General features: G+C 36.7%; 2 protein-coding genes across 3 annotated transcripts; one reads left to right on the top strand and one right to left on the bottom strand.

Annotated features, from left to right (window-relative positions):
* Positions 1–770: 770 nt before the first annotated feature.
* On the bottom strand, positions 771–5302 carry snapc2 (small nuclear RNA activating complex, polypeptide 2). Its single transcript, XM_081355318.1, has 5 exons — positions 4976–5302; positions 3800–4062; positions 3541–3714; positions 2606–3143; positions 771–2212 (listed from the first exon to the last, which is right to left on the bottom strand). The coding sequence occupies exons 2-5, from the start codon at positions 4013–4015 to the stop codon at positions 1896–1898; spliced, it is 1245 nt and encodes a 414-aa protein (XP_081211444.1). The 5' UTR covers positions 4016–4062; positions 4976–5302; the 3' UTR covers positions 771–1895.
* Positions 5303–8565: 3263 nt separating this feature from the next.
* nat16 (N-acetyltransferase 16) lies at positions 8566–18016 on the top strand. 2 transcript variants are annotated; one of them, XM_081394033.1, is made up of 4 exons: positions 8566–8888; positions 14132–14355; positions 15575–15799; positions 15913–18016. In XM_081394033.1, exons 2-4 carry the CDS (start codon positions 14140–14142, stop codon positions 16477–16479), a joined length of 1008 nt encoding a protein of 335 aa, XP_081250159.1. In that variant the 5' UTR covers positions 8566–8888; positions 14132–14139; the 3' UTR covers positions 16480–18016. The 2 variants fall into 2 exon arrangements, with proteins under 2 accessions (XP_081250159.1, XP_081250160.1); XM_081394034.1 differs by lacking the exon at positions 8566–8888 and adding an exon at positions 11931–12037.
* Positions 18017–21627: the final 3611 nt, after the last annotated feature.

The raw sequence follows: 21627 nt of genomic DNA, 5'->3' as shown, positions 1-21627 counted from the left end.
TTTGATCAAAAATATCCAGTCTTGATGTATTAATCTCAATTCAGTTGCAAAAAGAGTTCCATTTATACCATACAATGTAGTAGTAGTGCAATTGTGCATATTTTCAGTATCTCAGATGTGTGACAAACATTGTCCGACCATATGTTTGATTATATGATGAAGAGAAGCAGCGAAACTTCAGAAGTGCCCTGCTACTCTTCAGAAATGTTGTAGAAATGTATAATGTAGAACTATATAATTTTACAGGCTTTACTTTGTTAGTGCTCCTTCAGGTGTCCTTGTGTTTTATTATTGTTGTTCATTATGACATTGCCTTAAAATGAATTGGTTTGTAAATGACATATTAACCACAAATTATTTATTATCATTACTCCACAAATTATTTATTATCATTATACTCCACACTTAAATTGTAAATTGACACTTGCTTATGTTAAAATAAATAAATATCTATATTCTCAATTGTTTTAGGTGTCTTTTTTTTTTTTACCTGTAATTTCAATCGAATACATGAACAACAAAATAATATTATTGAACTATTGTGTACTGAGCAATAAGAAAAAAAAAAAGAAAAGATTTTGAGCACATCATGAGCTAACAGAGAGTATCTTCATTAGTTCTCTTTGTACTTTTCAATGTTTTCCAATTCAGACATGCAACACTCTTTGTTCTTCTGAAAGCACTGTTCATGGGGCTTTCTTACTCTATTCCACCACTCAATTTAGTCCTTCGGATTACATTGTTACATTATTTTATATTCCCCATGGTTTGCAAAGTGAGTTTCTTTATTGCAGATATCTTATCAGCAGCCAAACAATGTGAGGGATGGTGAGTTATACACGCCATTGTGGGAGTGGAACAGATAAGAGCTTCAATATCATGAAACGTTGCAAATGGTAGCATGTACCTAGACCTCTGTGTTGCAATAGGACTCATGGGTCATTGTGTAACCATTTACTCACCTGTGTAGTGATGCTCACTCTAAAAGGTAATTCTTTATTAGGGGTCAATGCAACAAAGTACTGTTTTGTTTTGCCAATTATTATTTTTCTGGCCTAAAAGCATCAGACTGTAAGTCATAGAGATCTCAAACTTGGTGGGATGGTTCCAAATCCTCCCACTACTCAGCTACCTCCACACACATCCATCCGACATAAGGTTGCACTATGATATGCACAAAAATTATAATAAAAAAAATAAAATAAAAAAACGGTTTGTTCTCATCTGAAGAAAGATTGTCATATACATCTGGTATGGCATAAGGGTGCAAGTAAATGATGAGAGAAGTTTCACTTTTGGATGGAATATCCCTTTAACTGGTTCTTTGAAACTTGTTCTTTAAAAAAAAAAGTACAAAATTAAGACATGAGGAGATGAATGGAAGAAATACAGGAACATTAACAAACTTAACTGCTTAACGAACTAAAACTACACACAGACTGAGGGGTAGATGTGACCAGACATTGTACATATTTTATATTTCTTAAGAAATGACCTCTCTTAACTGACAATTTTTTATTTGCATTGCATTCAAATTGAGAAAAGTATACACTGTTGTTGTTTTTTTAACAAATGAAAACTGGTGATAATCCTGAAAATATACAAACTGCAATAAACGGTTGTTTTCATTCACAACAATTTGAAGACGTAGACACTTAGAATATTCAATGTTACAATTATTGTATGTTTTATGTCTTGGATATATTTTAATGAGAAACGTATTTTAACAGAATCATCAACTCAAGTGTAGTGAAATAATAGGAATACTTTATACACACACATTTTCTAAACAAAAGAAAAGAACAAATCTGAACCAGTAGAAAAGTGAAACATAAGACCCACACAGAGGATTACTTAGGCTCGGCTGAATTCTGAAGGGGTTCAGCCTAAGCGTATCATTTCTCAGAATCCAGAGACAGTCTTTTCAGCAAGGTTACTGGAACTAACAAAGGATTGAGAGGACAGGTGCCAGCCGTAGCCCGGTCTTTGTCCTTTGCTGGTTCTGTGACAGACTCAGTGGAGGATCCAGTAGTAGTCCTAAGTTTCTGTGTTAATACAGTAGAATCAGCTACATTCGCACATGGGACGTTTGAAGAAGCTGTTTTGGAGAGCTGCGAGTGTAACTGGAGGAGGTGATGTTGAAGTTCCTTGCAGTCCAGTAAGGGGAGCTCCTCTGGCAAACACATCAGCATATCCAACAGCACTGCACTCTCTGAGGACAAAAATAAAATATGAGGAAAAATAGAGATCTTTTCACAAATGTATAACAGATTGGCTCACCAAGAATTACAATTCTGTCATAATTTATTCATCCTCATGTCGTTCCCACATGATCGGCTGACTGACTTTAAGTCAATGGGGTTCAAAAACAACATTGATCCTCATTGACTTTCACTGTAATCTTTTTAAAGACAAAACAAAGGATGTCATACAGGTTTGGAACGGCATGAGGGTTGTTATTATGAGACGTTTTAAACTGTGTAAGTTGATCTAACTTCCACATTCCTGGGACAATGTGTAAAATGGCCATGAAGAGTATAATTTATTCCACTTTTTAATTTCATAATAGAATATTATACTTAAAATGTATCATAACAATACATACCCATAGAAGTAAGGGCTGAATTGCCAGTTGTAGAGCCAACGCCACTTAAATATTTATAAATCTTGTCAAAATTCATGACACACTTCAGCATTCTTGGTTTGGATAAGTTATCGTGATCTAACAGTCCCAATCGAACTGGATTGTGCCTATTTGAGGAAACTGATGGTGACACTGGATCAGTGGAAACAGGCCTGGGCACTGTTGGTTCTGCTTCTGATTGTGGTTGGCCTGGGCTTCTTGTCATCTGTGAGGATGTTGGTGTCTCAGGTGTGTTAGGCACTACAGGTGAACTGCTTGATGCATTATCCAATTTGCTAATATGGTCAACAGCATTAGAACTAGGGTCAGGCTGAATAAGAGTTGCAGCTGAGGTAGTGAAAACGCCAGGATTTGGGCTCATGCCCGAGGCGGAAGGCCGAGAAGGGGTTTTAGGGGACTGAACTGGGTAAAGTCTGGAGAAAGCAGGTGTTCGGCTGGTGGAGTGTGGAGGTTCAGAGTGCATCAGGCCACAGGGCTCTGTGGCAGCAATCACAAGCATCTGATGACAGAGTACAAAATGAACAGAAATTATTAACATTTTATCTGCTTCACGGTGATATAAGGCAATAAAGCAGTAAAATACAGGTGACTGTTTGTTATAAAAAAAGAATCAACAGAATCATTTGCTGAACTTATACTTGTGGTGCATCAATGTAACACACCTTTGTGTGTTATCATTGTAGTTCAAAAGTTTCATACGTAACACAACCTTATTGTCAAATATAAACATTATCCATCATTATTTGTCTACTCTTTAGTTTTAATCCTGTCAAAGTAATGGCGAACCAGTTCCCCCTCCCACAAGCTCAATAAAACCCTGTATTCATAATAAGGTTGAGAAATTATTGTTTTTGGTGTGGTGTCAGGTGCATTTACACATTGAAATGTCAAATGACCTGGGAAAAGGCAGAGGAAATGGTCTTCTCATGGGATCTGGAAATTTTCTGAACTAGGTCTGCCCAGATTTCAATGGGCACCTTAGTCTTCTGATGCTCCCTCCTCTGACTCTGAACCTGAAGATAAACCTTCTGCAGCACACATGACTTCAGGGACTTTATCAGGTCTTCAATCTGAAACCAAGCAGTAATTGCATTTCAATGGACATGTGCATGTTCATCCGGCTTAATCTGTTTTGGGTGATGGCAATGAGTTTACCTCTTTGAGAGATCGTTGGGGAACTTTCTTTTGAAGCTCGGGCAGATCTAACTCAGATTCAAAATTATTCTGTAGTTTCAAAGCTTGCAAAAAGCTCTGTAGATCTTTGCGAGCCCATCCTTTGCAGATTGATTTGTCTCTCACTGTCTGTTTTTGCTCAATGCTCTTAAATAGAAAGCGTGACGGTTCAGTTCGCTGACGAAATGGAGGTTTCATAGTTGCTGATTAGATAAAAGTTGTCCAATGAACCTTGAAATTGCCTGCTGTATAAAAAAAGAAAATGTTCACATTTCATTTTTAATAATTAGCCATTAAGCTTAGACTTTATTCAGGAGCACAAAATTATGGGAAAGCAACATTCTAAATTAATATAGCCACAAGTGGCAATTATCAGAGTTCAAGCATTAAAAATTATCAGTGATCAAAATTAAATGTATCTTATGACGTGGTTTTTATAGCAAAAATCTTTACTGAAGTTAGGGTTTGATCATATGTGTTGAGCATTTGTGGACCCACATTCAGCATTTAAAAGGATGTCACAGGACAATTTCAAATGAATGTGAAGATACCTTCGGTGCTTGGAACCCTAAATATCAATGGCTTATTTATTTTTTTTAAACCATAACTTACATTCCTTTAAAAAGGACTCGAAGAGGAAACTTTCAATTTCAACAAGAAAAGCTTTGTTTTCAAAGATTAAAATTCTCTTTAAATTCTGTTTTAAGTCCCATCAAGTTTTAGTTATATTTTGATGGCTTGCACCACTGATCTATATAAAGACATCGTCATTCTATAAAGATCAGTGGTTTGCACCTGAGAAACTAATGAAGGTCAGGTTTTTTTAAAATGGAGTTAATTACAGGAATGTTTATGAATATCAAAACAGGTCACAAATGCAGCAGTAATAACCTCACACCGAATATTTTCAATCTCTGTAAAGTGCGCCAGAATTCTGAAAAACATGTTGCTTTCCTAAAGCCACTGCTTATTATCTAACGTTATCTAAATGGCACCAACGGCTTTCACACCACATGACATATTTTCCATAAATAAGCTGTAGGGCAGCGCTTGACCAACGGACAGCTTTTAATGAAGGACTGCACGGTAACCATCAATTAAAATGACTTACAATAAGCTAGATGGAAAGTCAAAAGATTAGAAACTTCCGTAACTTACTAGCTTATGACAACACAAGTCCAGCAGGTTTCGGTAGGCGCAGAGCCATATAGAGGGGATAACGTAAGTACCCGTATCTCACTACGAGCCACTAAGAGGCTCAAAAAACACGAAGCTGAAATGCGTTTTCACATGTCCGATTGCAAAGGCTGTTCTCGTTTATTATGTCTAATTCAATACACACTTTATATATGTGTATATTAACAATTAAATGAATAAGAAAAATATTATAAAAGACTAAGCGGTCGTTAGCACTCACTTTCGTTTATACTCAGGAGATAAGGCCTACAGATTTTGCACCACTTGTCGTTTGTGAAACACACCACTAGAGACCGCTCAAAGTTTTCACACGAAAACGAATTTCTCACTGCAGTAATTTTAAAATTAACTTTAAATACCGGTATACTATCACACTTGGTATTTGTCTAAACCTGTGATAGTGACAAAAAGACCTGAAATATAAAATTTTTGCAAACCTTAGCTGGAACCTTAAATCAGTTTATCTTATTCTTGGTTTTGTGATAGATCTATTTCCATTAACTCAGATCTTTTCATCAACGGTTAAGTACTTCCGCCTGTGATGGAACCACTGAAGCCACATATGACATTATATTTCATATCCAGTTCTGCCTAAATGTAGGCATTCAGGCATCTTTGCGTGTCATGAGAACTTTAAATTGTACATGCATTACGGCTGCTGCTAGCCGTACATTCAAAAACATTGGCAGCGGTGGGATTCGAACCCACGCCCCCGAAGAGACTGGAGCCTTAATCCAGCGCCTTAGACCGCTCGGCCACGCTACCTATGGATATACTGATTTAAAAAAGAGTTCCAGTAATTTCTCACTTGGTATCGCCTTTTATTTATTGTCTAGATTTTGACCAATTTTGTTACAAAAGATTAAATTATAACCCCCGTTGTTAATATTGATCACAAATGTAATCCTATGACGTTTTCACAGGTATATCGTTTTTGTGAACACCAAAAGCACTGAGGTCACCTTCAACTGGCTAAATATATGTCAATACTAGTTATTTTAATAGTAAGCTACTATCGAAATTTAACACAGTGACATGGAGCTGTTTAGTTAAATATGGTTTAAACCACGGTGCTGGTACCATAATCTGGTTATAGTGCACACACGAAAAATATGAATAAAGAAATGTATTTTCCCCCAAACACGTAGGCCTAGTTGAGCCATCTGTTATCTATAATGCATGATCTATTAATTTGAATTATTTTAGCATGACTCTGTAAGACTAGACTATATATAATGTATATAGGTCTATATAAAATGCAGTATTTATGCTGAATATATGTAGGCTATTAACAATGTAGCCTACATACATATTCAAAATGATAGGCTACAGCATTCTTGACATGGCCTGCATTATCTTTAAGATTAAATCCTCCACATGAGCATTGCAGACGAATCCAAATTAAAACCCAGAATCATAAATGAAAACAAAAGGTAGACAGATATAATAAGTCTATAAACAGACAATTAAGAAAGATAAATTAAATGCAAAAGGTAGGCTATGCAATGCTTGGTAAAGATGTAGGCCTAAAGAGGTTGTCATGAAGATTGGATCAATTCTGTGGTGATTATGACCTCTGCTGGAGATTGCGTGACATGATTTTACTAGATGTGTGAACGTCTTAGAACTACGGTTTTCTGCAAAAACTGAGAGATGCCAAGACGTTTTAGTGATTGATCGGATAAAACCAATTCCATGAATGTGTATGCCTTGACTGTTTTGGGATATTTTATTATTTCATAAAGCATGTTTGATTTTATAAGGGAGAATGAACATTTTGTCATATAATTTCAGATAAGTTGTTATATTTTACTGACAAACACTAGTGAGTAAAACAAACAAACAAACTTTATCTAAACACAGCTCTTGCATCGGAATGCCTTGTCATTTTCAAGGCGATTGTCCCCGTGTTTCATGTAGGCTACTAGTTCCTACATATGGTGCATTTAATCCAAACATCGGCCGTCTTGGGGCTTTGTATAAGATGAGACAAAACAAGGTCAAGCTAGTCAAATTGATTTACACAATGTATGTCAGGTTAGGAATTGTATTTTTATGATCACACTTGCATAAAAAACACAGAATAAAGATTAAAAGGAAAGTGATTTTATTAAAATCTGATTCAGTAAATCTAAATCACATCATATTTTTCTATTTTATAACCTTAAGAGGATTTGCCTCAGAAGGCTTTTCCATTTTACTTACCACTCACTCACTGCTGTCCAAATATGACGCGACTCCTGAAATGAGTATCATCTGTATAGTTTAACATGAACTTAAAGTTGATTTTCCATATGGACGAGCATACACATGATGATAAAGATGGATATGTTTAAAAAGGACTGACAGCCCCAGTCACCATTCACCTTCATTGCATCCTTTTCCATTAACTTTAACATTGACAGATTATTTATTTGTATATTATTATGTTTATTTTTTTGTCGTGCCAAAACTGAGAAATAATGAGAATTTGTCTTCCACTTTTGTGTAACATTATTGAAGTCTGCCTTATGTTCACCAATTAATTCAGTTTAGAATCCCGCATTAAACAAATTTCATTAGTCTCAACAAAATGAAAAGGTCAGAGTTTTTTTTGTGTAAATATTACAGAAGTCTATTGTAGCCTACTTCTTAATAGTTCCAAATTGTCTTAATGATGACAAAAGTCATTTTGCATCAGTATCAGCAAACCTAATTAAAATGGATACGTTATCATTGTTTAATCTGTGTTGTTTTTGCTATTTTAAAGATATGTTATCTGTAAGCTTTTTCAGTCTGTATCTAATCTGTAATCTATGTCTAATCTGAAATGTATTATGTATTACATATTTTGTTTCATTGGTGTCAATTACAGATTTCACCATCATGACTGAAGTCATAGGCCTATTTCATTTCTTTCTTTCTTTCTTTCTTTCTTACTTTCTTTCTTTCTTTCTTTCTTTCTTTATTTCTTTCTTTCTTTCTTTCTTTCTTTCTTTCTTTCTTTCTTTCTTTCTTTCTTTCTTTCTTTCTTTCTTTCTTTCTTTCTTTCTTTTTGGTTAGCCAAATGGAAAAGTAATAAACCCATCTGTGTCTTCAAAAAACATGACCTCTAGGTGTCCTTGGCACCTAGAATCTGCAAATTATTGTTTATGAAAAAAAAAGTAAGGGAAAAAAGGTGTTTAACAAAGTTAAGAAGCAAGAGTTCAGCTAAATGTTTCATTGTGCGCTCCTGCTTTAAAATGATTAAAATTGACAAAGAATTTTAATGTAGCCTATAATGTACAAGCATATGATCAGGTATATAAATATTTTATTATGATATATGCCTGCTACTATAGGCCAGTAAATGCAACACTCAGTTTTGTACAATATGTAATAATATATAGGGTTCACTTCTTTCTATCTGCCTAAAGGGACCTTGGCCTGAAAAAAGGTCATCAATGTCGATACTTGTCCGAGCACGTGTGCACCATCTCTTTTGTATATGCAAAGCACATTTACTCAAATGCAGCTGTGTATGTACAGTATCTATTTAAGTTGCAAAAACCAAGGGGAGCAAAGCATGCACTGAGTCAACAGAACAGCACTCTTAGTGTTCGGACGCATTGGGAGAGAGGCAGATGGAGAGAGAAGAGAGAGAGGTCGATCATGATTGGGTGATGGTTTAGGGGGTTGGCATACCTCTCTGCTCCTTACTGGGGGATGGGGATGAGGATGGGAATTCTGGGAGGGGCTTTACAGTGACCTCATACTTCATATATTGTAAGCCTGAACCGGCATTACCTAAAAATTCTGCCTTTAATCTAACCGCAGTGCAACGAAAGCTTACATCTATCCAGCATCTGCCAAGCTGACCTCTGTATTCTCCACCGGTCCGACGCACGACGTAGAGGTAAGTGAAATGGTCCTCTGTGCCCGTTAGAAAGGATTTTGCTCGTGCAGCCTATGCATGGCAAGGGCTCGGCGCGGTCGAACAGTCATTGTACTTTGGTTTTCACGTCTTCAAATTGTCATGAACATCACGCATTTGCTGTATTGTCCTTCTCACCCTTTTTCAAGTCTCACGGCTAATTTGCACGGCCCAAATGAAGATCTCTTAGAGCCGACAAGGCACTGAATGAAATGTAAAGAATTCGCCGGGAACCCCGCAGTATAGGTTTTGTTATATGTTGGCATTCATGTCGAGCAGCCTATTTTCTTTTGGTCTCTCTGCGTGCGGCGTTTTTCAATTTATGCCGGATGCCGGTATACGGAATTTGTGGAAAATGGAAATGTATCGAATAATCCAGTTATAATAATAGTAACAATGGAACTGCTTCGTTAATAGATGATAGGAATATTCCTGTCTAATGCCTCCCCGCTTGACGTGTCAAAACGTTATGTAGGCTACAATGCACAAAAAATATTGATTTTTTATTTATATTAGAATTTACAATATAAATATAAACATTATATGAATGTATATACGGTAAGTATTGCACCATTAGAGAGATCTATTAGCAAAAAATTGTTAGATCATTGCTTTAATTTGTGTTTCGAGTGGGGGCGGGGCGAATCAATAGGGTCGAATTGCAGTGATGCTGAGAACACGACACGGCTTTGAAGATGTTGAATGCATCCATCGTTAAATATATCATCATATATCTGTTGTATTTATATAATAGGCCTATTTATTGAAATGTTAATGTTTTTAAGAATTCTAAATCTAATGTAAGTCGAATGTAGGCCGATTCTTCGTTAACCGATGCAATGTGCATGTCCTGTTCGTGTTTTGTAGTTCTTGCTGGTGAAGTCGGCAGGCTCATATCATAGTTATTTTCCACTGGCACGTGAATGCCCATGCTGACGCACCATACCTCCAGTGTAATACATGACATAACCGCGAGAAGTAGGAGAGACATATGGCATGCCCTATTATTAATGGACATAGTGTGCAGGCAAGCTGCTGCAGTAGTGCAAGGCATGCACCATTGTCATGCTTAGCCCATTTTATCATGCTACTTTTGGTTTTTGACTTTGCTCCACATACCGCAATACTGCATTTAATGAGCGCATTTTAAGTTCTTTGCGCACGCACACACACACACACACACACACACACACACACACACACACACACACACACACACACTTCTGTGGCTCTTGAAGAGATTTGACTGAACATATTTTTATCTGTCAAGAATATTGTTTCAAGCATGCAAGTTGTTTTTGTTCATTATAATGTTGTCAAGAATGACTAATGAATAAAGTGATAATTCACCCACAAATAAAAATTCTGTCATTCTTTACTCACCCTCACGTTGTTCCAAATCCATGTTGTATTGTTAATTTTTTCCATGGAACGCAATAGATATTTCTTTTCATCCATTTATAGTGACCATGGGTGTCATGCTCCAAAAAAGGACAAAAACCTCTATAAAAATAGTTCCTATGCCTTGTGTCATATGATAGCTTTGTGTGTGGTTGGTTACCCCTAACCTTGGTACGTTGCACAAGGTTTGAAGTCAAAAAGCAGTTGGTTCTAACATGTCTTGTAAGAGTATGCAATGCGGCAAAAAAAGCAGGATGGAGAATGAAATTTAAGGAGTAAAATCCAAAATTTTGTTCTGTTCCTCGCACAAATAACTGAAATGGCTCTGAATATAGCGCACAAGTAATAAGGACTTTTGTTTTTTAGGTCTTTTTGGAGTTTGACACTATTTGGTTACTATGAACTTGCATTGTATAAAACATAACTGTGAAAATTCTTCTGAATTACTCCTTTTGTGCTCCACAGAACAAAAGCACACATAAGGAACGGCATGAGGGAGAATAAATTGTGACAAAATTCTTGTTTTGGGTGAACTTTCTGTTAAATTAGATTATTTTCTGAATTCTCAGAGTGATGTCACCTTTATCTTCACATATTCATACAGGGCTTGCTGTGTTGGCTCCACTTTGTTATCATGTTCACCATGTGACACGAACAGAACTTACCACTGACCTCAATATGTGTTCTATAATAAAATATTGACAGTTTGTCAGTTTGCTTTTATGCTGACATGAGACGCCAAAATGACACTGCATGAAAAAAGAGAGCAATTAAAACACAAAAGCATTGCGAATTAACTAATCTCAGTATGTCTCTTGTTCATCATGTATTGATGGATTCGTATTTAACACTGATGTGTTAGTTCATTTCTAAATCTATATAGGCTGTCACAAATTTTTCTTACTGAATTGTATTGCAGGCATTTAAAATGGAAATGTTATGAAAGGGACATTATTTTTCAAGGTTATCCTCTGTGCTCCCATAATCTGGTCTAATGAATTTATATAAACACATATGGGAGGGGAAGCTACAGAATGCAATGTTTTGTCATTCATTTTGTCACTGTCTAAGACAGGAATTTAAAGGACAGAATAGATTAAATTAATTGTATGATGCATGCAAATGGATGATAGTTTATCTAGTCTATTATTTACCATTATAATATTTTTTATTCACATTATGTATGATGCTCAGATTTATCTATGATGTTCTTATTTAAAGTAAAGTGCTGTTAAACAGAAATATATGTTTCCTTTGAACGATATTTTATTCAGATTATGTAAATGTGCCACAATAAGCTTGTAGAGAGAACAGAATGATGTAACGTTCCTTGTAGATTACACTTTCATTTATGTCCTTATGACCTTCTCAGTATGCCAACCTCCTTTTGTCTTGATAATACCCCCCCCCCCCATAATTACATGAACATATCTTAAATTTTTCCCTTTACTTAATTTTTTGCATTTTACCTAATTGTGATTCTTGTATGAAAACAAAACTGAAGTTAATAGACAGACACGTCTGACCTTTGCTATATTTAATTAATATGATGTTGAGATGCAAAACCTATTGAGGACCTTAGCCCGAACATGTGACTTTTTTTCCCATTTCATTTGTTAACAGGTGGCAAGTGTTTGCCTGACTACAGTAATAGTGAAAATCTCAATCAAACTGAACCTATTAGAAGCTCACAGAAGCCCATTATTTGGCAGTGCCGAACTGTTGGTCAGGTCAGACACTACATCATACTAGTATGCATCAAATCAATTGTCTTTGTTAAAGGTTGTAGGAGCATGTATCTATAAAACTATGCAGTGGGCAATAAACTCATGAGAGCCCACTTGACCATAACAGTATCACGGCTTGAATAGAAAGTAAGAGCAGGGGTTAACTGGGTTAGTTTTGTTAATTTAAGTATGTGGTCCTAACAGACACTTATTCAAACCAATGCACAGTACATTTATTAAAAAGATAATACCTGGAATAACGTGGTTATGCTACAGCCCACTGATCACTCCTTGCAATGTTTGAACTTAGAGCCTTTTGACATTACCAGCCCAGATCTATAACCACAGCAGGGGCCCGTGAAAATTCTCACAGTAGAGCAACATCAACGTCATGGTTCCCAGGGAATGCATGAATTGATAAAATGTATACTCTGAATACAATGTAAGTAGCTTTGGTTAAAGTACTGAAAACAAAGGGCAGATTCAGATATTCTGCTCAAGTGTCTCTGAAGAAGATGTTTATGTGTGGAGTCGGATTCCAGTACTCCATGGAGCAGTCAGTTGTAAAACATAATTTGTTGACTAGATTTACACAGTCTTTCTCGAACCAGGTCCTCATGATCTACTACTCAACAATGTGATTGTTTATTTTTTGACTTCATGCTTAATCCCCATATTTTAACCCAAGCATGTTTAAAGCATGATTTTTCTTCTTGATGTTATACTTCTTCTTAATACTTTTTTCACAGTCATCCTCTCCTTCAGTGATGTAATTGTAATAACTCCGCCTGAGGCACCTTTAAATTCTGTCCCATGGAGAGATGACAAGTCAAGCATTATGATATAACAGCAGATAATGACTTTTTTTGCAATTATATAACACATCTCATTGAAAGATGTCATGCACTATAACTACATGTTCACAGACACTAATTAACACATTGGTGTTAAAGTCCATTGAGGAGTTTATAAATAATAATTTAAAAAAAAATCACAATTGTTTGGAACTCATTAATGGACCGTTATGCAGCCTCACAGATTCCACTAACCTGATGGAATTTGCTAATTGGTGCTTTGATATTTTTTTGTTCTCTTATTTACAGAGATAAATTCATTTGGGGTTAATAAGGGTTACCAGACCTAGACTGACCGAGCATGAGTTAGGTTAAGGAATCTAGGGAAACACATTGATCCGGCCCAATGGAAATATCAAACATCTGTTGAGTTTAAGCGAACTATCCCATTACAAATTGAAGGGCAAATGAAAGACTAAGAGAGTCACATGGAAATGTGGAAATCGAAAATTGCATAGCAATTGGCAAATGAACCATGCGTGAATAGTTTTTGTCACAGCATCACAAAGTGCTGCCCCATATATGTTTGCCAAATCCAAATAAGCTTTCGGACATGAAGGGTTTTCCCATTACAGTAGTGCATCAATGGAAAAGTACCAGGGCTTTCTCAACCGGTAAGGGCCCAAGGGGGTGCAAACAATGTTTGCTCTGTGACTTGTTCGCAGTGTTGTTCCCACTGCACGGATTTTCTGCCTTTCAATCCCCGACACTCACTACCCATATATGCGTGCCTGCACACATCTGCCTACCCATCCGCTCCACCTTCCCCTAGATGTCTCACCCCATTATTTCCCAAGTCCTTTCAAAAAATGTGTTTATTTTCCACTGGGAACCAGGGCAATGCTGCTCAGTGAGAATTAAAAAAAGGATTAAGGGTTCTGGCAATGGGAGGTGGACATGTCTGTGTATGTGCGTTGGCTGAGGGGCGTCTGTCTCGCATTTGGGCACGGTTACAAGTTGCCGCTATTGATGCCAACCTGCTGGCGCGTTGGCACGGGAAGATAAACACTGCGACATGAAGCACCAACCTTGCACTGTACTGAGCTGATAAGGACCCTCACACATTTTTTTTGGTAAAGTTCAATCTTGACATCCTTGAACCCTAAAATGCAGGAAATAAAATCTGCAAAGGGACAAAAAGTTGAATGTCACATGGAACCTCTTTTTGGGTCACAGATCAGAATGTAATTCTCAAGTAGAAATCTCATTGTAAAACTCTTTCCATGATTGACTGTGTCTACAGCTCTAAAGATGAAGATTGAAAACGGCCTGCCTTGCTCTCAGCTCCCTGAGGCCCCTCCTCAGACTGGCCTACAGTTTACGGTGGCGACAGAAGAGGACTTTGATGACATCATGGCCATGAGCAAGGATATCTATGGTGGCCTGGACTATCTGCCCTCCCGCTATCAAGCCTGGCTGCAAGAGAGCAACCGCACTGTCATTTTGGCTCGCAAGCAAGGCAAAGTGGTAAGAAAGCGGATATGGAGAGATTTTCTACAGTGCGTGTTACAACCTCATTCCTTCAGAGGAATAGTTCACCAAAAATGAAAATCATTTATCCATCCCCATGTCATTCCAATCTCATATGACTTTCTTTTTTAGGGGAAACATGTAAGGAATATATAGGATATATGAATGAATGTATTAAAGGGCTGCATGATTTTTTTGCAAAAATTATATTGTGTCATTTATTGCATTTTGAATTGTGATATGATAAGCATTTAATCTCAAATGAGAACATAATAGCTTCTGCTAAAACATCCAGGCAAAATTAATAAAAACAACTTGTCTAGCTTGTATTTTTAATTTATAATTAAATGTTTTAATTAGAGCTATAATTATAAATTATAATATTATCATTTTATATTTATATTACTATTGTATTAATACAACTGTACTGTAAAACAATACTTTTTAATATAATTTATATTTTATATTTATATATATTTATTATTTACTTTCAAGGGTAAACCATCCAGCTTTTATTTTGGCAGAAAAGACCCATAAGTTTCTATGTTTAGTTGACAACAGGTTGATAATTACAACTTGAAAGGCTGAAAACATCTGTCCACAAACATTGTGTCTTCTGAAGCCAAACAGTGATAAGGTTTTTTTAAAGGTACACTATCTAACTTTTGTGGTTAAAAAACAAAACTACATGCATTTTGCGGAAGAACATTGTTTTGGTTGTGCTTTGGCTCTGCATGATAAATATGGTTCTTTCTCATAACTAAAAAAGAGAAAGATTATCCTACTGCTCACAAAACATTTACTTTAGGTTTAAGAGACATAACCAGTTTCGATGAAAAGGATCTCAAGCTGACTAGCTGAAGATGTTACTGTAGCTTTTTGGTATGCAATTTCCAGTGAAAACCATCCCACAATAGGCTTACCATAGTAAATCATTATTTAAATTTTGTTCATTTTGATAGTTACAAAGTGTACCTTTAAATGTATTTATTCACTGAAAATTAAACAGCTTGACAGACCCAGCCCCATTCATTCATATTATTTGGAAAAGACTGATCAAGACATTATTCAAAATATACCTTTTGTGTTCCATGAATAAAAGAAAGTCATGTAGGTTTAGAACAAAATGAAGGTGAGTATTATTTTTAAAAAACTCTCCCTTGCCTCTATTGTAGATATAACTTAGGTCTGCTTTTTATGCAACTACATTTTCCAGATTGCACTGGAGTCAGTGTGTGTTATTGATGATGGTGAGACCATGCTGGTGGAAGGGCTTCGTGTTGCCCCACAGGAGAGGGGGAAAGGTGTGGCAGGGGTACTTCTTCGGTTTTGCTCTCAATTGGTGAAGTCCAAGTACCCTGACGTTAAAGTCAGCAGATTGACAAGAGATGACCAACTGGGACCAAAAGACTTCCAGAAATACCGGCTCATCACCAAACAGGTAAGAACCATTTACATTAAAATATAAACATTTTGTTTAGGTAAGGTTTTATCTTGAATAAAACCAGCTAAAGCCACATTGTCTCCATTCTGTCACCAAATTCAAACGTGAAGGGAATCCTCCTGGTGCGCTTCCATGCTGAAGACCTAAAATTACGCCTTGCTGATCTTGGGCCTAATATCACTATATCAGGGGAGAGTCTGTCCACCACAAACATCCCAGTCCGTTTGGAGCCAGCTGAGGTGCACCAGCTCTTCTTAAGCGATGTTCTAATGCAGGGTGTCCTTCCCAATGCTACCATTGTTCAAGATTGGCAGCCCTTCAAGCCTCTGTCTAGCAACATGGACATCCTGCTGAAAAAGGACATTGATTGGATGGTTGATGATGCCAGGCGCCCAACCATGGCCAGCATGTGCACCTTCCCGTTCCATGTGCCAATCGGTGATGACTGGTACTACCTCAACATCGACATGTTTGGTAAAGACCTGACACTGGCCATACAACAGCTGTTGTGCCACCTGAGGTGCCACACTGGCACTCTGAAGGGTTACGTCATGTGTCAGGTGTTCCTGGAGCCCGCGCTGTGGAAGCCGATGGCCGATTTCTTTAGGGAGACCCTTAAAGTGGAGCTGGTGAAAGAGTACACAGAGCAGTGTGTTGTGGAGTCTGATGTCGTTTAGTCAAGGAGCCTCAGAAACACCTTCCTTTAAAAATTAGACACCAAACTTACATAACATGAGGAAAAGTCTCCTTCAAATATGGCACCTAAAAGACAACTAAAATATCTACTTTAAAGGGAAAAAAATAAAAAATCAGTTCTATTCCGCTTAATGAAAATGCTCTCATAGGATTTAATTTATTTTAACAGCAATTAATTAATTAAAATAAAATGCATGTAAGTGAACAAACTAGAATAAATGTGGTAGATGCTTGTTTAGGTTACTTAATTTATTTCCATATGCAGTACTGTAAACAGTGGCGCTGACAGGACAGGGACTGGAAAAGAGGGAGCATTTCCAGATTATATAAAATTAGGGACCCAAATTGTTCCAGGCCCTTTCATTTCTGTTAGCATCGCTGACAGTGAAAGCATATTTACTCATGCTGAGTTGAAAAGAAAACTGCACAATCTTTAGGGCACTTTATGAAAAAAAAAAAATGGGATCTCACTTTAGTGTCTGTTGCTTTTCAGAATGTGGCACTGTAGCTGCTAGAGTATTTAGAGGGGGAAAAAAACAAGAACAACATTTCTTTTTTTAAAGGGACTTTATGACAGGCTACCCATATGCAAATCAAAATGGTCTTTAGAGGCAGTTTTAATTAACTAACATTACCACATTGGGAAAATGTAATCTCAGACTAAACACCTTTCTGATTTGCTCCTCGAAAAAATTGCCTTTAATAATATTTCCTCTAAAAGTACTTTGCAGTGCTTTAAACTCTGTATCAAATGAAAAATGTCTGGCTGAGAACTTGCTTATACATTTAGATTACAGTCTCAAGTTTTTGCTTTAAGTACTTGAACCTAAAATTAATTTCTATCAGTATTTGTTAACTAACTGTAGATTTAAAGTGCAATTTCAATTATAATACACTGGAATATTGCTAGAAGTACATTCAGGTAGATACGATTAATAACTAAAAATGAAACAGACAAGTACAATTGTTTTTTTTGTTTTTTTTTATTCATATTTTATTTCTAAAATTATTATAAACTGACTGATTGGATCACATTTAAATAAAAAATGCCGAAAATATAACTAGGGATATATATATATATATGGTATACATTTTTGTATAAATGTTCTTTCTTAAATAGTTCATTAAAAATCGTTCAGTTATAATTTAATGTAGGCATCACTATGTAGTGATTTTGTTACATTTTACATATGATTCAGAAGAAACGTGATCTTAAGGAAATTCCTCCAAATTCAGTTCTCCAATGAAAAAAAAAAAAAAAACACTTCTGCAATTCACCCATGGAATCATGAAAACAAAACCTCATATTCTGGACAATTGGAAACCTGGGCAAAACAAGTGACAGCCACTCATCTCAATGAAGATTTTTATTTTTAAAGTTGACAGACAGACACAATTTATCCGGTGGAAAAGAATGGATGAAATCACCAGTGCTCCTTTTTATAATGAAGATAAGGACACATCATCTCCTTCTATTGGCCTTGTTTTGGAAGAAAGTGAAGCGAAATATTGCCAACACAGATCAAGAAAAACAGAAAAGCCTTCGGAACCATATTAAGTTATTTTGCCCCAAACCCAGATTGCAGCATGCTCTTTCCCTGAAGAACTTTGCCAGAATGAGAGACACACAGTCCACACTAGCAAATGCATCGCTGTTTGTTTATCAAATGGCTAATTTTCTGGCACTAATCAGAAGCTTAAATGAAACAAAAGTTCTATTCACTTATATCTTAATATATATGTAAAAAATCTAATGTAATATAACTTACAGTTTCAGTCCTAACAGAGTCCACTCCTATTTTCAGGCAGACCTGAAAGTCAATCTGTATCCACTAATCTGAAACCCTGAATTTCTTTACTCTTATTACTAATTATGTGTCTGGCTTGACTTGATTTGGTGGACTTATTTTGTATCCTTGTATGAACTCTCAACATCCACTGATGAAAAGGAGGCCACGTCTCCTCCATTTGGACAGCTGCATGTGGGACTTGTATTGCGGTCAGTAAACAGGCAGCCTTTTTTGATTCTGAAAGTTAAGGCATTTTTGAAGATTATTAACTGCAGTTCAAATGTCAGTTTATTGCATTTGTATAGGTGTACATACATATACGCATTTATATGTTTGTTTGGGGGGTCGTGATTTGAAAGGGAATTTTTGATCAAAATCTTTCATGGCTTAAATCTCGAAATCCTTCATGTCTGCTATGGGCTTTCAGAGAAAATGGTCAAACTCAATTTAAAAATATGTAATCGAGAAGCACAAGGAACATTAATGCTTCAGTTTCCCATGGAAATGACATTTTCTCAACTCCAAACAGTGAATATTGGCCTTTAAAAAGCTACAAATTATGTTAGAGATAAGCATCCTTGATATGCTATTTTTAATTGGCCTTTTTCTCCTCTCTAAAGCACTCGTCATATTTAGACATGATAGATTAGAGACCCAAAATGTGTACTGTTTGTGTTTTCTCTTGTACATAGTGAAGTGTATTTAGATTTTAAGTGTTATGTATTAGGTCAGTTTACCTTAGGCTATGTCTACATTAATCCGGAGTTTTCGTTTCAAAACGTTCTCTGTCCACACTAGCGTTTTCAAATTCGCTAAATTCACCTTACAGTGCATGCATAAACCCTCATAAAACCTCACTAAGATGATATAGACAGAACAGGAAATTATCAAGTTATCACGCAATTCTTCTGGCAGGATCCTTTTATTTAGCAAATGATCTCACCATTCACTGATGCGTCCATTATATGTTTGGCCTAAACGCAACTGCTCTCATGCTTTGCCGCGGGACAGCAAATGCGAATGAATTTTCTGTCATCTTTGCAGGACTGTGGATATGAAGAGTGTGCAAAGTAACATATTTTAGCAACAGTGTGAAAGTGAATAGCACATAACAGGCACAATACCGGTATAAACATGAATATCTATTGGTACAATATGCGTCACATGACTAAATATGCGTCTTCGTTTTCAAAAACCTCCGGTTTTACATACCACACAACAACGCAAAAACGACGTTTTCAAATAGCTTCGTTTTTCGTTGCTAAAAACGCCATCTCAGTGTGGACGGAAGGACAAAACGGAGAAAAGAAAGATGCGTTTTCAAAGGGAAACATATTAGTGTGGACAAGGCCTTAGTGGTTCGGTCACTTGCCTCTATATTTAGCTGTTACTTTCTTTTGTCATTTTTATCTGTGAGACATTTGCTAATCCAGTAATCACTAAAGAATATTTCTCTTTTGTTGTTGTTTTGATCTTTCAGCTCCACCTTTTAGCACTTTTGATGTCTAATTGCCTTTCCAAGTATTTGTGAATTGTGCAGGAGGTTGTAACTATATATTACACAGGTCCCAGTGTCAGGGCACTGAGACTATAAAAGGTTAGAGGCATGTGACCACCTGATGGTGTAGAGATGTAAAGGATACATTGCCCCTTGTTTTGCTGGCACACGTGGAGTGAACTTTATACCTATTTCTTTCAATTATGAAGTGGCTTTTCACTTTCTTTTTCTGGAACGGAAAAATAAGACTGGTTGCAGAGGGAGACGAGGGCCGAAGCCGCGGCTATGCTAGGAATAGGTGGCGAGGAGAGGACATGCGATCCAGATCATGTTACCACTCTAAAAATGAGTAAACGTTCGTTTTGTATTGTGCAGATGATCTTTAGCAAGAGAGGCAATCAGGCCTTGCGTTTGTTATTTATTTAGGAAGACAGCACACTGTAGTACTAGTAGACAGACCGCCCTGACCAGTATAGGTATTTCCCAAGCTCTGGTTTGTTAAACTCAGCATTAAAGTAATACCTCGAGTGCCAAGATATACAAAAGCAAATATATACATAGCCACTTGTTATCCTGAATGACTGTGGGCCAGTTAAAGTTTCAGGGCTCGTCTCCGAGTAAGTGAAACTAGATAGCGAAAGTGTCATCTTGCGTAGAACAAGGGTTCACCCCAGACTCCCTTTACCTTCCACCTGATCCCCATCCGCTTGACACATGGAAATAGTGAGCAGGAGAGGTTAAAATAAGAAGACTCGAGGCTTTAAGCCTCATCATACAAATGCACGGTCCTTTGCCACGCTGCTCAGTACCTATTCCTGATTTTTGCAGTCTATTTCATGATGGTATCTTTTATTTTTCATTTTTCATTTTCCTGACTGCTCTGTAATGTTTCTGAAGGGCTTTACGTGTATTAGAATCAGCTGTGTATTGTATGATTTGTTAACGAAAACGAGAGGAAAACCACTGGGGAGATTATTTTTTATTCCAAGTCACTATTCAAAACTAAAAACTTAAGTGAAAGCCTTATGCAGGTGATATCAGTTGAACTGATGATTTGCCCTACCAGAGCTTCAACTCTGCTTCTCCCGTTGTTGTTTTCCATAGGGAAAAAAACATATACTGTGTCTATACACAGATGCTTCTGAAATGGCTAAATCACACAGGTATTTTCACTTGTAGTGCACCAAGCTATTTTGCTACATTTGATCTACAAATCTTTCAGTTCGGAGGTAAAATGCAACTAGATCCCGATGCAAATGTTATTTTATCTCATGCCATGTCAGAATCATCCAACTCCGATTGGATTAACCATTCATCTAGCTGTTCTGATGTGCTGCACTTTATACTGTAGATATGTAGATATTCCAAAGCACAGTGGGGTTCTTCATAAAACATCAGTGTGTGTTGCTGTAACAGTCATGGTCATTCAGTGGATAACACTATATTTTTTCGTAATCGAATAGGAGCGTAGGCCTATCTGCATAACATTTTTAAATTCAAGGATATTTTTATGAGTGTGCTCCTCACTTGATAGGCTATCCATAGAAGTAATAAAGCTCCTACTTAATGACCATGGTCTGAATAAACCACACTGTACCTGTCTGAAACCGCTGGTGGACATATTTACCACTATCAGCAAAGCAGGGACCATTATTTCTACAGACCTCAAGAAGTTGGTGGTTTGAATGTCCATGTTATCCATTCTCTTGATGCAGCAGTGGCTGTTGAGTTTGTTTTCACGCAAGTCTTCCCATTAGCCCTAGATACAAACTGGGTGTCATGTTTTGTGTGTTTGTGCAATTGGAATACCTATGATGGGAAACTAATGCTTCTGGTTGAGA

Source organism: Scardinius erythrophthalmus (genome assembly GCF_964197995.2).
Source record: "Scardinius erythrophthalmus genome assembly, chromosome: 2".
Lineage (NCBI taxonomy): Eukaryota > Metazoa > Chordata > Actinopteri > Cypriniformes > Leuciscidae > Scardinius > Scardinius erythrophthalmus.
This window is presented reverse-complemented; position numbering and strand designations above follow the sequence as displayed.